General features: G+C 53.7%; 1 protein-coding gene across 1 annotated transcript; it reads right to left on the bottom strand.

Moving 5' to 3' along the window:
- Positions 1-581: 581 nt before the first annotated feature.
- AQP3 (aquaporin 3 (Gill blood group)) lies at positions 582-6,632 on the bottom strand. The gene is made up of 6 exons (XM_075558950.1): positions 6,490-6,632; positions 3,134-3,260; positions 2,634-2,771; positions 2,178-2,296; positions 1,625-1,842; positions 582-1,527 (listed from the first exon to the last, which is right to left on the bottom strand). The coding sequence occupies exons 1-6, from the start codon at positions 6,595-6,597 to the stop codon at positions 1,359-1,361; spliced, it is 879 nt and encodes a 292-aa protein (XP_075415065.1). The 5' UTR covers positions 6,598-6,632; the 3' UTR covers positions 582-1,358.
- Between the last annotated feature and the right edge of the window lie 12,142 nt (positions 6,633-18,774).

The following is an 18,774-nucleotide window of genomic DNA, read 5'->3' on the forward strand; positions in this document are numbered from 1 at the left end:
AACATCACAGGGTAGTCCGGACTGAGCATTCTACAGAGATCATGGCCCTCATGATGTGGCAGGTCCTAGAGCCTGGAGGAGGGGTGGAAGGGCTAGGAGATTATCCAGAGGGCCAGCCAGCCAAAGTCTCACACTGGAGAGGTTCTCTGGCTGCTGGGTGGAGTGGCTTCAGGTTTTAAGGTATTGGAGCCCGAACAGCTTCAGGTTGCAGAGAACAGCATGGGTCCCCTCTGTTTGGTCTCCCTCAATGACTAGAAGTTCACTACATCATGGGTAGCAGCTCAAACCTGCCTTCTTGGGGTGACGGTGGGGTCAAGGGATTGGGAAGGAGTTCACTTGGTGAAGGGGCGGAGAGGGTGGCAGATGGAGCCAGGGGTCTTGTTCAGGGGTCCTCTGATCTGTGTGACTGACCCCCATCACCCTGGGTGAAGCTGGAGTTCTACCTGTCATGCGGGAGTAGCCTCGCCAGGTTAATAAGGACCCGCAGGGCGTGTGAGTAACCACGTGCAGAGCACCACAGCTCCTTATCTGACTGCAGAGAAGCAGCAGCAGAGAGATTACACAGTTCATAGCTTGGGGCATAGATTTTATTTTTTTATATAAAAGACAAAAGAGAAAAAAAACAAAAGAGTACATAAGTTGAAGGAAAGATTCAAGGAGGGAGAACCCCATTCGGACTGAGGTCTCTCAACCACTTCCTGTGAGCCTGTCTGTAACATTTGCTATATGTACTTAAAACAACAACACCAAAGCAAACATGAAACATACAACCGAGTTCACCCTCACCCTCTCAGGCCTAGAATATGCCCCAGACACATTACATATGTGAAGTGGGAACTCCGTACTCAGGTTGTGAGCCCCCTCCCGGCTAGCCCTACTGGGATTCCCAGTCCACCTCCCCCAAAGCCTATAGGAACCCCCCTTAAAAAAACAGGCAGACACACACACACAGACTGAAACCCAAGGACGCTCCGCCATCGGGAGCGCGGAAGCATGGGCACTCCTGGCGCTCTCCTTTCAGGTTTGCACACACACACACACACACACACACACACACACACACACACACACACACACACACACACACCCTTTCCTGGGCGCAAACACACATACAGCCTTGCTGCCCATTCATTCTCTCCCTGTGGGAGACAAAGGGACAGTCAGCCCTGCTCCCTGTCCCACCAGAGGTTAAGGGCAGTGGCCTGAGGTCCCCTTTGGGCAGGGCCCAGGGGAAAGTGCTCCTGGGGGCTGTCAGCTCAGGAGCTCTTGAGCCTGGGAGGGAGGCCCTGAGGGGCATCTGGGGAGCAGCCCCTGCAGTCAGTGAGGGGCGGGGCGGGGGAGGGCCTGGCCAGGGCCCCTCAGATCTGCTCCTTTTGCTTCATGTGGGCCAGCTTCACATTCTCTTCATCATTGGAAGGTGGGGGCTGCTCCAGGTGGCAGCCGATCATGAGCTGGTACACGAAAACGCCCGCGATGGAGCCCAGGAGCGGGGAGACGATGGGCACCCACCACCAGTGCTTGCCGGTCCTGGGGGCAGGAAGAGGGGGTGACAGGTAAGCTCAGGGGCGGGGCGGGGCAGAAGGGTGGGGTCAGGCTGGGGAAGAAGGGTGGGGGCTACACTCACGTGAAGACCTCGGAACCCCAGCCTGCGATGGCGGTGAAGAGGCGCGGGCCAAAGTCTCGGGCAGGGTTGACAGCATAGCCAGAGTTGAAGCCCATGGAGGTGCCGATGACCAGGACCACCAGGCCCACGGTGAAGGCCTCCAGGCCTCGGGGGACCGGGTTGTTGTTGGGGTCGACGATGGCCAATACACACACGATGAGGGAGGCTGTGCCGATGAACTGGCCAGCGGGCGGACAAGAGAGATGGACAGATGAGCTGAGGTCCTGCTCCCCACCCCTTCACCTGCCCTGGGGTCCCTCCTCTGGCTCCTCCCCTCCAGCCCAGTGAGCCATCGCCACACGCTACTATCTAGAGCATTTTGGGGTTCAAGAACCCCACAGGGGAGCTGGTTAAATACAGGACCCTAGAGTTCTGTCTTTACCACCATGGCTCAGAGACAGGCAGGGCACCCACTGAGAAGAGGGACACTGTCCCACAGCGAACCCTGAACAACCCTTGCCAGCGGGAGTATGGGCCTCTCTACTCCCCCACTCTCACATCCCCAGCCCCATACCTGGTCAAAGAAGCCGTTAACCATGTCCAAGTGTCCAGAGGGGTAGGTAGCAAAGATGCCCGCAGTGCCGTTGGGGCCGGATACTATAAGCTCATTGTTGGCAAAAGCCCAGATGGCATCTAGGGAGAGATTAAGCTCAGAGTGGGAAAGGGCAGAGGCCTGAGCACCATGGGGGTTAGGGGGCACCCCATCCAAGGGGTCAGGTGTATAACTAATCCTGAGTTACTTTGAAGTCAGAGGGGGTGGAGTCCGTTGGGGTGGAGAACCCAAGATATTCCTCTTGCCCAACTTGTTTCTCTCCCTGGGGGGAAGGGGGGCACCTTGGGCTTGTGTGTGTGAAGGAGTGAGTCATGGACCTGAGGCCTGGGCAGGCCCTGCTCTGTCAGCCAAAGGCCTGGGGACAGTTGGCCTGCATCCACATGGGAAGGGGTAGTGGAGGAGGGGGAGGGTGCTTACCATAATACAGCCCAAAAACGATCCCAGCTCCCAGGAAGGCGCCCAGTGTCTGAGCCAGAGTGTAGATGGGCAGCTTGATCCAAGGCTCTCTCGCCAGGAAGCACATGGCAAAGGTCACGGCAGGGTTCAGGTGGGCCCCTGGACATAGGGTAGATGGGACCTGTTAGCCACGAACTGACTTAAGGAAGTCAGGGACCCGGATATCTTCCTCCCTACTTCCTGGTCCCAGTGAGCAGAGGACAGGCATGAGATGTCAGGTGGGACTATGTCCCAGGCTAACTGAGATAATCCTTGATTCCCCAGGTGAGAGTCGAAGGTTCTATGCGTCAAGTTCAAAGGTGTCTTTCCTTCTCCGCCCTCCTCTTCCAAGGGTCCAAAGCTGAGCCACAGCTATGGCCTGCCTTCGGAGATGCTTCCCGCATGCATCCCATCCCCTGAGAAGGACACCTGGTCGTAGTGCTCTTGAGGGTCAGGGGCTGTGCGTGGGACAAAGTTCTCACCAGAAACCTGGCCAGCAATGAGGATGCCCAGAGTGACAGCGAAGCCGAAGGCCAAGTTGATGGTCAGGAAGCCTCCATGGGTGCCGCGGCTGAGCACCACCTGGGCCACGGAGCCACAGCCAAACATCTGTGGTAGGAGGCAGAGCAAGGCAAGAGGGTGAGGCCCAGCACTTCTCACTGCCAACGGAAAGGATGGAGCCAGCAACTGCTGCCTGCCACTTGCCAGAGAGCAGGAGGCCTTTACAAGAAACCACCCCAATCCTCCCAATGTCCTGACTCTAATATAACACAGCCCTACAGACTGGTGGCGCTGTCAAGTCACCGTGGACTGTTAACTGAAAGGTCTGCGGTTCAAACTCACCAGCTACTCCAAGGGAGAAGGATGAGGATGTGCACTTGTGTCAAAAGTTACAGCCTCAGAAACTCTGCAGAGCAATTCTACTGGGTCTTTATAGAGTCCCCCGATAAGAATTGACGGCTGTGGGTTTATGGACTAGAGGCAGGCCCTGGAACCCAGAAACCTGAGTCCACAGCCTGCTTGGAACATCCTCCTGGGTGGACTCGAACCCCAGCAGGAGCGGAGCTGTTCCCCCAAGCCCTTCAGGCCTGGCCCGAGAGCAGAGAGGCGGTCACTGTGAATCCCACTGCTGTGGCTGCTGCAGAAGGGAGGTGAAGCAACTTCGTCTGACAGAGCCCCTGCTGGCCTGTACCCTCTGGGCTCCTCACAGCAGGTCCTCTTTGGCCTGCCCCTGTCAAGGGGAGCCTATTCATTCTGCCACCCTGGCCTCTCTGCTTCAGCAGTCTAAGGTTCCCCACTCGGATGTGGGGGTCCCAGACACAGGCATCTGAGTGGTGAGGAGATTGGTTCTGAGCTTTCTGACCGAAGCAAAGACATTAAAGAGAGTTAAGGTACGCCCTCTGGTGGTCCACAAGGTCAGAGGGTAACGTATGGCTGTTCCTCTGGTTCAAGTCGAAAAATTCCTCTGTACCATGTGAAGAGCTGTGACCTTGAGACCTCTGAATGCTGAAAGCTCCCTAAAGTGCCCCTGCCCCGGAGCAAGTCTCCCCAACACCCCCCCCCCCGCCCAATGAAAGTTTTAAGCCATTTCCAAGACTTTAACCTCAGTGGCTACAGCTCTGGTTCATTCCAATGGGTCAGTGTCCTGGCTTGTTAAGCATGTTGGTTATCACCCCTCACAAAGAGATAGTGGGGATGCTATCAGCAATGATGCAGGGCAAAGGTGTGCAGGTAAATGCAAACAAAGATCAGAGGTTGTAAGTGTGTGGGCAGCAGGGGGGAGGGAGGGCAGGCACGTGGGGGTCTGAGGCATCCTGCCCAGCTTGGCAGGCTCTGCCCTCAATTCCTTGCCTGCCTGAAGCCCAGACCTGGCTCCATGCCAAGAGGCCTTGGAGGGAGGAGTTGTCAGAGCCAGTTCCACCACCTTGGGGCTAATCTTCCTCTTCCTCCCCAAGTCCTGGCCAGCCACCCTCCCCCACCTGGAACCTCAGTAAAAGGGACTTCTCTCACATCACAGCCAGCATAACTCTGCCACTGCCATCTATAGGAGTCCTCCCAGCCCTGGCCAGCCGGGGTCTTCCAGGCCTGGCCCCTCCTCTTCAAGCAGCCCTTGAGCATCTGCTTTTCACGGGCCCCTGATACCTCACCCTTACCTGAGCCTGAAAGCCTTCCCTACAAACATGACACCTTCCTTTTGTGGTCTGGGATCAGCCAACTAATCCCGGGGTGCAGCCTGCGGACAGATTGCTCCTCAGGAAGGTGGGGGGGGGTATGTGTCCTGAGATAAGGTAGGACCAAAGGGAGTCCTATCTAGAACATAGAAGACACCCCCTTCCCCACTCCCCATTCTAGCTGCTCGAAAATACCTACAGACCCAACACTCAGGTGGGCAGTAGAGCACACAGACCTGGCACAGGGGTAGGGGCAGTGGGACGGCTGGTAGGTCCACCAGTCTCAGAAGGACTGTAGACAAAATGCTCACCTGGCTTGCCCTCCTTCCTGCTTTCCACAGCCAGAGGCCAGTCTCTGCAGAGCCTGCCCCACCATTGCCACCACTTTGGGCTGGGCCCTGAAGGTGCAGTGCTCACGGCACCCAGCTGCTAGCTGCAAATTTGGCAGTTTGAACCCACCAGTTGCTCCCAAGGAGAAAGATAAGGCAGTTGGCTTCATTAAAGATTTACAGTCTCCAGACCCTAGGGGGGGCAGTTCCACTCTTCCCTGTGAGTAGTAATCAGCTCTGTGGTGTTTTGTTTTGTCTTTACCTCGAGGCTTTAGAAGCCCTGGTGGTGAAACAGTTAAGCTTGGCTGCTAATGGAAAGGTCGAGGTTTGTACTCATTGGGCAGTTCAGAAGGAGAAAGGCCTGGCAGTCTGCTCCCATAAAGATTACAGCCTAGGAAGCCTGGGGGACAGTCACATGGGGTCACTCAAAGTAGATCAGCTCCAAGGGCCCTGGTAACAGCCTCCACTCCTACTGGCTGGCTGCCTGCTGTGCAGCCTCCTAGACCCCTGCCCCCAGGCTAGGCAGCCAGGAGCAAGGTAACCCACCCCGCTGGGAGCGCCAGGAGACTGAAGCTCAGGAGAAAGGCGGTGTGACCACCTGAACAGCTGAAAATTGAGATTCCCTGGAAAAGGAGCCTGTAACTAGTGTGCTGCCAGACCCACGAAATGCAAACAGTCACAGCAGGAACAAGCCGGGCTTCCCCAGAGCAGCACGGGTGGGGACGTTCCCTGGCTCAGTGGCCCTGGGGAACAGCCACAAGTGCCACCAGCCTCTGCACAGGAGCTGCCAGCATTGGCCCGGGTCGTGATGGGGAAGGAACTTTAAACGCTCCATTCTTCCTCCGAGCAGCCCCCTCCCACCGGCTCCTGCTTCAAGATCCTGCTCTCCGGCTCCGTGCTATCTGGCTGGCCTCTGCCCTCTGCCCCCACCCCTGCACTGTTCTTGCTTCACTGCAACTTTTGGACTTTCTGGGGCTTAATTATTCATGAGTGACCAGACACTAAAGCCCGAATAACCTAATAAGGTGTCCGTTCACCTCGCCCACTGCTTCCCTGGGCCGGCATCCTGCGACCTGCGGGAGAAGGGCCCAGTCTGCAGGTGACCCTTTGTGGGGGAGCCAGGGATCCGGGTTGTCAGGAGTAACAGCTGTCATTCTGGCAGGAGTCGGCGCTGTCATACATGGGAATCTAGCCGCGTGCTGCCAGAGGGGCTGCGGGGGGCAAGCCCGGGGAGTGGGGTGCGGTCGGAGCTGTGATCCGGGAGCCAGCCCCCTCGGGGTGCGGGACCCAGGCAGCCGCTAGGGAGGGGCGGGGGGCGGGCGTCCTCCACTCACTCACCACGAGGATGAGGGTCCCCAGGCACTCGGCGAGCGCCTGGCGCAGCAGGCGGTAGCGGATGTGCAGCATGTCGCCGCAGCGGGACACTAGCTCCTTCTGTCGACCCATGGCGGCGGGTGGCGGGCGGCGGATGGCGGGCGGCGGGCGCAGCGGCTGTGGCCGCAGCGACGGGCGGCGCTCTTTATAAGAGCGCGGGAAGCGCGGCCCCACCCACCTCACCCAGCCTGGAGGAAGGCAGGGGGCCGGCAGAGGGAGGCGCTGGGGGCTGGGTGGCCCAGGAGGGCGCTGAGGGGAGGGGCTGCCCCGGGGCTGAGAGGACCCGTGGGTGTGCGAGATGGGTAGGGGAGGAGGAGGGGTGCATGGCTGGGGAGCGTGGAAGTGCCAAAGGAAGGTGGCCCCTTCCTCCACCCCTCTGAGCCCGTGGTCTTCCTCCCGGTGGGGAGAGCTGGACCCAGCATGGCCTCCGTGGATGGGGAGGACAGTGGGGGCCCAAGCAGCGAGCCCCAAGTGAAAAGAGATCCTCTCTCTCCCAGCTGGAACCCAAGGGGACTCCAGGCTGAGTTCCAATGGGAGCCCACAGCCCCTGCCCCTTGTGCTGCAGGGACACACACATGTTGCCTGTCCGGGCCATCACTGTTCAGGTTACAAATGTACATGTTCTGTGTGCCTGAACACACTGGATGGGCATACCTCACGTTTGCGCACATGGCTGTGGAGCGTGGCCGGGAGACCTAGGCTTGTCGCACATGTACCTGTGTGTGTTTTTCACCTGGCTCCACAGGCTGAGCGCAGTTGTCCTGACTTGCTGCATGGCCAGTGTGTGTGCCAACAAGGTGAGTCCTTGATGGTTAGATCGCGCTCCTCTCCCGTTCTGGCTGCTCCCAAGCCACCACTGGGAGAGTCAGTCCCTTTACGAAGTAAAGCTGATGAAAAGGTGGGGTGTCTGAGAAACACTGAGGGCAGCCATGAGCAACCCTGCCCCTCATTTCTCATCTACTAAGTGCTCCTGCTCCCTCAAGACTGGAAACAGAGCATGCCCCCCACCCCAAGCTTCTATAATGGTCTTTTCAGGGGGGCCAAGAGAAACCACATTTTCCAGGACTTAATACAGGCCCTTCAGAGGCAGAAAAACAAAGCTTTCTACTCATGTAAAGAACTATAGTCAATTGGGGAGGGGGAAATGAACAAATACCAAGGGCTCAAGTAGAGAGAAAATGTTTTGACAATGATGATGGCAACAAATGTACAAATGTGCTTGACACAATTGATGGATGTACAGATTGTGATAAGAGCTGTAAGATCCCCCAATAAAAGTATTTTAAAGAAAGAAAACATTCCCCTCCCCACCAAAAATATAGCGGGTCTTAAAGGCTTGAAGTTAAACAAGCGACCATCTAGAGAAGCAACAAGCCCACATGGAAGAAGCACACCAGCCTGTGTGATCATAAGGTGTCCACAGGATCAGATAACAGGCATCAGAAGACCCCAAACAAACAAACAAACAAACAAACATGTTGTTGAAAAGAGGTCGGAGTAGAGACCCAAAACCCATCTGTGGACAAAAGAACATCCCCTCACAGAGGGTCGTAAGGATGAGTCAACCAGGGCGCAGTATAGCACTGATGAAACACACAACATTCCTCTGGTTCCTTGAGGCTTCCTCACCCCCACTATCATGACCCCAGTCCTGCCTTTCAGCTCTGGCTAGATCAGAGCATGTACATAGGCACAGAGGAGAACTCACTCACGACACATCCAGGTCAGATAAACCCCTCAGAACAGAAATGGGAGTAGCGATACTAGGAGGGCAGAGGGAAGGTATGAGGAGGGCAGGAAGGGGGAACTGATCCCAATGACCGGCGCAAAACATCCCCCCTAATTCCTCAAGGGATGAACAACATTAACATGGGTGAAGAGAGACAGCAGTCGGTGTAAGATATAAAAACAATAAGAATTTATAATTTATCAAGGGGTCATGAGGGGGTTGAGGGAAGGGCTCAAGTAGAAAGTAAATGATTAGAAAATAATGGCAACATATGTATAAATATGCTTGATACATTGATGTATGGAATGTTATAAGAGCTGTAAGAGCCCCCTATAAAATGATTAAAGGAAAAACAATTTTAAAAGAATTATAGTTAAAAAAAAGAAAAAAGTTTTTCTTTTTGAAATCATTTTATTGGGGGCTCGCATAACTCTTATCACTATCCATATATACACCCATTGTGACAAGCATATTTGTACATTTGCTGACATCATTTTCAAAACATTTGCTTTCTACTTGAACCCTTGGTATCAGCTCCTCAGTTTCCCCCCTCACGAACCCTTGATAATTCATAAATTATTATTATTTTGTCATGTCTTACACTGTCTGACGTCTCCTCTGAGACCCACAGGGAGTGTCCCATCAGGCCACAATGAGCCTGAATCCAGTGAGTTTTGTTTCTGTTTTCTGAGCAGGAGCCCAGAATGACTGTCAGAGGCAGCTCAGGCCCACATGATGGGGTCTAGTAACCTGCATGGTGCACACAGTGAAGGCATGCTGTGACTACCGGTTGAGGTTCAAGTCCACACACAGGCTCCTGGAGCATCTCCTCCTGGACAACGTTGCTGCTGTGCCGTTGAGTTGGTTCCAACTCGCAGCACCCTGATGTTCAGTGAAAGAAAAGAAACGCTGCCCGGTGGCAATGGTTATGTTATGCAACACGGTGGGCATCACGGTGTCTTTCCAACCGTCAGGACTCCTCCTCCGCCATCCTATGGGATCAGGTCCAGCTGCTGATACTCATAAGGTTTCCAGTAGTTAATCCTTCAGAGGTGGATAGCCCCTTCCTTTGTGGTCTGTTCTTAGTCTGAAAGCTCTTCCGCAGCCCGTCTCTTTGAGTGACCCTGCTGGGGTTGGAAATCCGACTGACATAGCTTCCATAAGCCGCCACAGTGCAACAAAGTGACAGCCGTGGAAAATCGGCCATTGAAAACCCTGTGGAACACGGCTCTCCTTTGACACATGTGAGGTCACTGTGAGTCAGCATGGGCTTGGCAACAACTGAACTTGAACTTGATGGCGTAAAATGAAATTGCACCCCGCGTGCACGTTCAGAGGCTCACAGTCACACTCTCACTGCTGTTCACATGCTGCGGGACCCAGTCACAGGAGAGCCTGGCTTCTCACAGCTCTTGGCTCAGAAGGGTGCACCCCACCCTACCAGGCCCTCACGGGCTGGGAGGCCCCGTGGTGAATCAGGGAACCATCACCACTGGCCCCACAGCCAGCCCATGACTCAGGACAGCATCCTCACCTCCTAGAGCCCTGATGGAGAGCACCCTGTTCATGCTGCCCTCTCTTCACCTCCTCCCAGATGCACCCCAAAAGCCCCTCACCCTCCCCGCCCCTCCCTGTCTCTGGGTCTCTGATGGGGCAGCCCAAGACGGGAACTAGCAAGAGACTCCTCCCCACCGAAGGAGAGCCCCAAACACGTGCCCTTGCAGAAGGATTGAAAGGAAATGTGAACCCAGCCCATGAGGTCCCGTCTTGCTCTGCCCTGTCCTGCTAGCAGCTGAGAAAGGCAGGGACAACCCCGCCACCAGCAGGCTCAGGCATGGCTCTCCTATAACTTCCCTGTTTGCCCTCCGCTCACAGAGGCTCATGTGTGTTGGGCAGAGAGCAAACAGGCACACACAACTGTGGGTTTCTTTATCTATTTAAAAAAATCATTTTATTGGGGGCTCGTGCAACTCTTATCACAATCCATCCACCCATCCATTGAGTCAAGCACATTTGCACATTTGTTGACATCATCATTCTCAAAACATTTTCTTTCTACTTGAGCCCTGGTATGAGCTCCTCAACTTTTCCCCCTTCCTTCCTCACCCTCCCTCATGAACCCTTGATAATTTATAAATTATTTTTTCATGTCACACTGACCGATGTCTCCCTTCACCCACTTTTCTGCTGTCCATCCCCCAGGGAGGGCATTATAGGTAGATCGTGGTGATCGGTTCCCCTTCTTTCCCCACCTTTCCCTTCCCCTCCTGGCATGGCTACTCTCAATATTCGTCCTGAGGGGTTTATCTGTCCTGGATTCCCTGTGTTTCCAGCTCTTATCTGTACCTGTGTACATGCTCTGGTCTAGCTAGATTTGTAAGGTAGAATTGGGGTCCTGGCAGGGGCAGGTAGGAGAAGCATTAAAGAACTAGAGTAAAGGGAGGGGGGAGTGGGGAGGGAGGGGGGAAAAGAGGACTTGATGCAAAGGGCTTAAGTGGAGAGCAAATGCCTTAAAATGATGAGGGTAAAGAATATACAGATGTGCTTTACACAATTGATGTATGTATGGATTGTGATAAGAGTTGTATGTGTCCCTAATAAAATGTTAAAAAAAAACAAAAACAAAAAAAAACCCCAGAAAGAACAAAAAAAGAACTAGAGGAAAGTTGTATGTTTCATTGATGCTATACTGTACCCTGACTGGCTCATGTCCTCCCCAGGACCCTGCTGTAAGGGGGATGTCCAGTTGCCTACAGATGGGCTTTGGGTCTCCACTGCACACTGCCCCTCATTCACAATGATATGATTTTTTGTTTCAGGTCTTTGATGCCTGATACTTGATCTTATTGACACCTCTTGATCACACAAGCTGGTGTGCTTCTTCCATGTGGGCTTTGTTGCTTCTCAGCTAGATAACTGCCTGTTTATCTTCAAGCCTTTAAGACCCCAGACACTACATCTTCTGATAGCAGAGCACCATCAGCTTTCTTCACCACATTTGCTTATGTACCTGCTTTGTTTTCAGTGATCATGTTGGGAAGGTGAACAACATGGAATGCCAGCTTAACAGAACAGTGTTCTTGCCTTGAGGGAGTACTTGAGTGGAGGCCCAATGTCCATCAACTACCTTAACACTAAACCTATAAATATATGTACATAAATCTATTTCCCCGTCGTCGTCATATAGAAATATATTTACATATGTACATGCCTGTATTTAGACCTCTATAAATGCTCTTTGCCTCCTAGTTCTTTCCTCTATTTCCTTTTACTTTCCTCTTGTCTCACTATCATGTTCAGCCTTCATTTGGGTTTCAGTAATTCCTCTCGGTTACATTGCCCTTGATCAAGCCCTACCAGGCCTCCTATACCCTCCTCACCATAGATTTTAGATCACTTGTTGTTCCCTTGTCCCTGGGTTTGTTAACATCCGCTTCCATTTCCCTACTTCCCCCTCTCCCATGTCCCCCTTGAACCGTTGGTCCTGTTGTTTTCTCCTCCAGATTGTTTATCCCACCTATCTTATCTAGATATACATGCAGAGATAATAAGATGCACAAAAACAAGACAGAGCAAAACAAAGCAACAAAACAACAACAACAAAAGCCTATTAATAGTTCAAGCTCTGTTGACCTTTAAGAGTGTTTTCTGGTCCCGCCTGATGGAGTACTATGCCCTGACCCCAAAGTCAATTTTTGGTATTCCCTGGGGACTTTGTCACTCTGCTCCCCTTGCTGTTCTGTTGCATGCTGCCCTTAGTGTTTTGCCTCAGTGTGGTGGGGTTAGAATGGGCACAATTCCTACACTGTCTCCAGTGTTGTCCCCCGTAGCACTCTGGGTCAGTGAGGGACATCGTGTCTGGTAGTGAGGCCGGCCCTATGGTCCTCTCTGTGCTTTGGCTGCTCTGAGCAGAAATATTGCCCTCAGGGCTTGGTGCGCTAGGATGTGCTCCACTCTCTCTTCCTCCCACTTCATTTGCTCCTGTGTGCTCTGATCCGAAATGTCCCTCTCCCTGAGCTGTAGTTTCAGTGCTATCCTCTGAAGTGAATTCTTCTGAGAAGGGGAGGGGGGCTATCCATGTAGCTGGGATTGGGGCCAGCCCCTCAGACCTCTCTATTGGTGGGTTGTTTATATTGCTCACAATAATCAGCTCACATTCTCACATGTGCCCCAACATGTACTCTCACTGTGAGCATGCATGTTTGTGCTGAGCTATAATCCAGGGAGGAGCCCTTGTGGTGTAGTGGATTATGCATTGGGCTAACCACAAGGTCAGCCATTCAAAACCACCAGCTGCTCCACTGGAGAGAAGAGGAGGCTTTCTACTCCCCTAAAGAATATAACCCCCTCCCAGGGGGATGCACAACAGAAAGGTGGGTGAAGGGAGACGGTGGTGTAAGACATGAAAATAAATTATGAAGGGTCCATGAGTGAGAGGAGAGGGGGAAGATGAACTGATACCCAGGGCTCAAGTAGAAAGAAAATGTTTTGAAAATGATGATGGCAACATATGTACAAATGTTCTTGACACAATGAATGGATAGTGATAAGAGCTGTAAGAGCCCCTAATAAAATTAATTTTTTTAAAAAGAATGACATTCTGAGAAATTCACAGTTCTCTGCTGTCCTATAGAGTCGCTCTGAGTCAGAATCCACTCCATGTTAGTGAATTTGAGTTTTGTAATCCCAGGACAGTAGCCCACCCAGAAAGCGACTTTGTGACCCCTGTCTGAGGCCCAATCTCCAGGAATAGGACTCAGTGTCTCCCATAAACTCTGTCATGGACAGGTGCACATTGGGAATGGTCAAAGTTGTCGCTGAGAAGGTCTGGGCAGGGCTTGGGGCTTCCTACTGGCTGTGAGAGAACTCCCAGGATGCTTTCCGAGGGCCCCTACTCTTGCCAGTCCTCCTCGGCTCACCTGGGCTCCACCAGGTGGGCTGGGTCTGGCCAGGGTTTGGGGGGGCATCCTCCTCCTTGCCTTGGTTGTGAGTGGTCCCCAGTGGAGCAGAAAGCAGGAGAGCATGCTTTCACAAAGAAGAGACTGAACTTGATAGGGCCCCAGCCCTCTGAGTCACACCCCTTACCCAGAGCCCTCTAGGGTTCTCTTGCACGTTGGGAAGGAAAGCCCAGGCCTAGGGCAGGCTGAGAGCCAGCCCTCCTGGAAGACCAAGCTCCAGAAGCATGCCCCACCTCCTCCCAGGGCGTTGTGAGCAAGGTGTGGGTCTCACTTGGGCGGGAGGGCTGAGCCAGAGAAGGGGCCTGCCAGCCCAACCACCCTGTGGGAGGGAAGGCTGTGACTCCTTGGAAGTCAGAGCTGGGGGAGTGGGTTCCCAGATAAGGGAAGGGCTGGCAATTCGAGTCCTAGCCTGTTGAACCAGAGGGGTTGACTGGTGCCTGGACCGGGGTGGGGGCATCACTCCTTTCATTTCCTGGCCCCCAAACTTTGTTGTTTGCGTGAGAGCAGCCTGAAGCAGCAAAGCAGAGTGGGCTCAGCTGCTGTGAATCAGAGGTGGGGCAAGGGAGGGGGAGAAATATGGACACTCACTCCCCAAACCGCTGCAAAGGTCCAGAGCTTTGGAGAGGGGTTGGGTGGGGGTGGAGAAAGGATGAAAACAGACACACAGACCTCCTCAAGGTGGAGGTTACGTTTTCCATTTCAGCGGCAGTAAGACTGAGGTTCGGAGACAAGTCACCTGCTAACCTCTCTCTCGGCCACCCAATACCAACCTGCTAGTCAGGTCACCCACAGGGAAGAGGAGAGGTGAAGAGGGAGGCCCGGGGGGAGGCATGGGGAATCGGGTGGGGGACAGGAAGGGAGCAGGACAAGAAACCCATTGAGTCCCCTAAAGTTCAACCTGGCCTTTCCATGGTGTGTCCCCACTTTTAGGCCCCTGTTGGACACTATGCCTGCCTCCGGGATTTGAGGGTGAGGGGCTGGCTCCAGTCTGGAGAGGGGGATGAAGGGAAGAGATGAATCACTCTATTATGAGCGTCCCCAGTGCAGGGGGCGGGCGGGCGACTCCACCTCCTGTGCCAACAGTCACCCCCTGTCTCCAGACAGGAGAGATGGCAGAGAGCCCGGGAACACCAACTGCCCCCCTGGGCACTGCCAGCAGGATGCCCAGCTAGACCTTGAGAAAACCTCCCCTTTGACCAATATCCTGAGGATGCTAGGGTGACCTCTTGGTGTGCCTTGCTGCCCTTGGCTCCCTCTGAAGACAGCAGAGGGTCACATCAGGAATTGGAGGGAAGCACGAGGTGCTAGGTGCCTTGCTGAGGAAGGATCCGGGGTCACAGGGGCTAGGCTGACAGGGGCAGAGGCTTCTTATAGACCCAGAGTCGGAGTTTCTGGTCTGCCTTGGCCACTGGCCAGGGAGATGACCTGAACAGCTGCCTTTTCCAATCCCTCAGTCAGTTTCCTCACCAGTCACCTGAGGATGCTTCATCCCTACCTGCAGGGCCTAAGATTCAGAGAAGATTGTGGATTTTTCACTCTTTGAAAAGTTTACAAGGAAAAAAAAAAAGAAAGAAACGTGTACAAGGATTCCAGTTAACATGGGAGGCAGCTTCACTCCCGAAGCTGCCTTCCAGAGCAATGGTGGAACTCTCAGGGAAGCGTGGGACTGCTAGCCTCGAGAGGGTCAGCAGTTCAAAGCCACCAGCTGCTCCTCGGGAGCAAGATGGAGCTATCTGTTCCTGTGACGCATGTACCGTCTCAGCAGCCCTGTAAGGGTGGTTATGAGTCAGAATCGACTCGATAGCAGTGGGTTTGCTTTCCTGAGCAGTGCCAGGAGTGTGTCTGTGCGTGTGCGCACATGTGTGTGCGTGTGTGTACCCATGCGGTCTATCTGTGCATGTGTGGGGGTCTGTGAGGACTCATGCATATGATGTACGTGTCTATGAAGGTCTCTGTGTACCTGGCTTTGGATCTTGGTTTATATTGATGACACCCAGGGAGATGAGACAGGGACCCTTCTTGGAGTCCCAAAGAAGAACCCACCAGCTATCTGGTCCTGTCCCATGGCAGCTTTGGGAGGAGGGGAGTTAGTGACAGAAAGCAGACAAGGCAGGTATCTGAGGGGCTCTGGTTCACAGGGGACCAGTTCCCTGGGGTGCCTGGGCTTTGTGATTTCCCAGCGCCCTCCTCTCTGGAAGAACTTGTGGAACCGGGGTGGGGTTGTGACCAAACGAAGGAAGGAAACACACAGGTCACCCGGGTGGTGGGGACTGAGATGGGTCCAGTATTATCTTGGCCCTTGAAGGGAAAAGGGGAACCCAGAGCACTGTTTGGCTGGGGCAGCCAGTGGGCTTCCTGGAGGAGGAAACATTTGGCCAGGGTGGGGGGGGGGATTTGTGAAGGCTTCCTGGTGAGAGATGACTGGGCCAAGTGCTGCGCAGACTGCCTGCCTGCCTGCCTGGGACACGAGAGGGATGGGTGGTAGCCTGAGCAGCGGCTCTGCGCTGGAGTTACAGGAGCCAGTGTTATAAGCAGTCGGCTCTGAGTCCCTGGGACTTCCCGGGGCTGGTGGAGGTGCAGGTGTGGAGGGGAAAGTGCAGTGGGCAGAGCCCTAGCCCCTACCTCCTGCTTCAACCCAAGCATTTAACCCATTTTACATCCCTGGACAAATTGACCAGTGTTTCGCCAGCAAGAGCGATGGCTAATGGGAGCCTCAGGGTCTTAGGCAGAGGGACGTCATTTGCCACTTAGAGGGAACCCTCTGGCTGCTGAGAGGAGGCTGGGCTGGGAAGGAAGACTGGGAGGCCGCCAGAGAAGGGAAAGAGAGGGTGGCTGGAGGGAGGAGAGTTTGAATGGGGCGTAGGAGGCTCCTCCGTGTGCAGGTTAGCAAAAGGGTGAAGGTGAGCAGGGTTGGGTGGGTTGGAAGCTCAAGGGGCTCCATGGGCTAGCAGGACAACTGATTTCTAAGAGGCTTAAGCCTGGATTTGGCGGGGGTGGGGGTGGGATTGGCAGAAGGAGGCGCTGCATTTGGTGCTTCAGAAAGGCAGCTGGGCATGTGTGAGCCCCAGAATGCTCACTTTCTCCTCTTCCCAGCCCAGGCTGCTAATTACAGGGCCAACACCAGGGACCAGCCCTAGGGGAGAGGAGTCAGAGGGGCAGGATGTGAGAGGGAGAAAGGACAGGCGAGAGTCTGTGGTCAGACTTTAGAAATGACTTCCTGGGGGTCTCTAGACCTTGGGCCAGGAGGACCCCACGAATTGGAAGATAGGAAGAGTGAGGTGATGGAGAAAGATGGGGAAAGGCCGGGTCTTTGTACCTGACACTTCATCCATACTGTTGCTCAGTAAGTGGAACAGGGTGTGGGTCTCAATGCCCTCAGTCAGGACCCAAACTTGGACTCTTCAGTCCTGCAGAGACCCACGCCCTGGCCTATGGAGACTGGGGGGAAAGTCCTGCTTTGGGGAGCTCACAGGTTGGGGCACAGAGATTTAGGCTGGAACTGAGGTGGCCAGAGGACTCACACCATCACCCCTACCCTTGCCCCTGCTCCCCTGGGTCCTGACAGAAGGGAAGAGGGTGGGTGGGTAGAGCTGGCAGGCAACCAAGTAGGACAGGGGCTCCCCTGCCCCCTTTCCTATTGGAGGGATCTGGAGCTCAGGCTTTGTCAGGCCTATCTTCCTGCTCACCACACCCTTGGGCCCCAGGAAAGCCCAGGCTCAGCAGTAGATGGCTTGTCTAGGGACCAGGATGACTAGTTTCTCAGTAGCTCTGCCCCTCAGCTCTCTGTGTGACCTTAGATAAGTTCCTACACCTTTCTGGGCCCATGGAAACCAGGCAAATTATCCCCACCCAGCTCTCAGAAATTTGTTATCCCCTATCTAAAACTGAGGGCTGGGCAGAAAGCGGTTACTAAGCAGAGCGATTGGGAGAGAGGAGCACAGAAGATCAGCAGCATAAATCGGACCTGACAGTTAAATCCCCCTGTGATGCAGGCTTAGACATGATCTGGTTTCCAGAATTTTCTGTGTTTTTGGTTTGTATTGTTTTTGTTCATTCACAGTAGAGTGTATCTCAGAGGTGTGATATCAATGGAGGTCACCACCTTGAAGCTGTGTCATATGCTTTTGTTTTTTGGTATGTGAAACCCAGGACTGATGAACCTAGAGGGGCAGCAAGCAGAATAAGGGCTTCAGGGGAAGGTGGGAACAGTGGTGGTTGGTGGAATAAAGGGAGATGAAGTCAAGAAGTCCATGTAGAAAAAGATTGTTTGGAAACTGATTGTGGTAGCAATTGTACAATTCTAATTGACATGATTCAAATATGGAATGATATATGTATTAAATCTCAATAAAATAAATTCAAAACCAACACAAACCAGAAAAAGGAATTAGTTACGGCTGTTTGAGGAAAAGGATTGGGGAAGTTATTTTTCCAGGAAAGGCTCTCTTATTGGTCCCCCATAGTTCCCTGGGAGTAGGGATGCCACATCTCCTGTCTCTGCAACAGGAGGATGAGCAGGCTGGCTTTTCCTGGCAAGGGTGGGGGTGAATCAGGTGCCCTAGGCATCCCTATCCCCTTATAGGCTCATCACAGTGAATCTGTGACTCACAAAGCAAGTTCCGGATGTTGGGGGCGGAGAGGGGGGCAACACCTAGCCCCAATCTGACTAGATCGCTCAGGGACTGAGCAGCCCTCTGGTTTTCATTTGTCCTGCTGCAAGGGCCTGAGGTTTTGGGGTCCTGCTCCTGTTCTCTAAAGTAGAGGCAAGCCAAGGAAAATGGGGTTTTCAACCAAGAGGACACTGGTTTAGGGAGTATTGTCAGAGGCCACCGTCAATAGAGTCCTTTGAGAGTCCCTGACCGTAAGTACATCAACCCCTAAATCAGTTGCAACCAGGGAAACCAAGGTTTGAGAAGACTCAAAAGACTCACTGCCCAGTGACAACTCACAGGGATCCTATAGGATACGGTCCAACTGGCCCTGAGCGTTTCTGAGGCTGTAACTCTTTGTGGGATCATTGTTTTCCCAAGGACACCTAATGGTTTCGAACTGCTGACCTTGTGGTTCTCAGCACAACATGTAACCCACGACACCCCGAGTAGTCCAAGGAGAAAGCTTTACAATCACAGGAAGGAACCTAGGGTTTCTGCCTCCTACCTGAGAGTTTTCTTTTGTCTCCCAGCCGGTACATGATTCCCCTTTTATAACAGCCCAGAGCTGGCAGTGAAATCAACACCCAGGCTAGTCCATTCAGATGGGTGCACACCCCAGACATAGCGACAGTGACACTGCACATCAAATTTAGACGCCCACCCATCTATGTCCAACCACCAAGGTACACGCCGAGGCCCGGATACCACGAACATGCACACTTCCTCCCCACTCCACTGAAGCCTGGTGGGCTGGGGCCCAAGTGGTCACCCAGGAGTCATCTTTGGCTGGGGTCTAGGCGCCCTGGACACAGCCATCAGACTATACCAACACCCTCATCTACTTCTCAGAGAAAATCTGAGAGTGCAGGTTGGAGCTACAGCATGAAGAATTAAGGTGGAAGCTTGGGCT

This window comes from Tenrec ecaudatus, chromosome 10, assembly GCF_050624435.1.
Source record: "Tenrec ecaudatus isolate mTenEca1 chromosome 10, mTenEca1.hap1, whole genome shotgun sequence".
NCBI classification, from domain to species: domain Eukaryota; kingdom Metazoa; phylum Chordata; class Mammalia; order Afrosoricida; family Tenrecidae; genus Tenrec; species Tenrec ecaudatus.

Coding starts and splice junctions, on each gene's coding strand:
- AQP3 (XM_075558950.1), bottom strand. CDS start 6,597: ATGGGTCGACAGAAGGAGCTAGTGTCCCGCTGCGGCGACATGCTGCAC. Junction 3,261..6,489: donor TGGGGACCCTCATCCTCGTG/GTGAGTGAGTGG, acceptor CTCCTACCACAG/ATGTTTGGCTGTGGCTCCGT. Junction 2,297..2,633: donor CGTTTTTGGGCTGTATTATG/GTAAGCACCCTC, acceptor ATCTCTCCCTAG/ATGCCATCTGGGCTTTTGCC.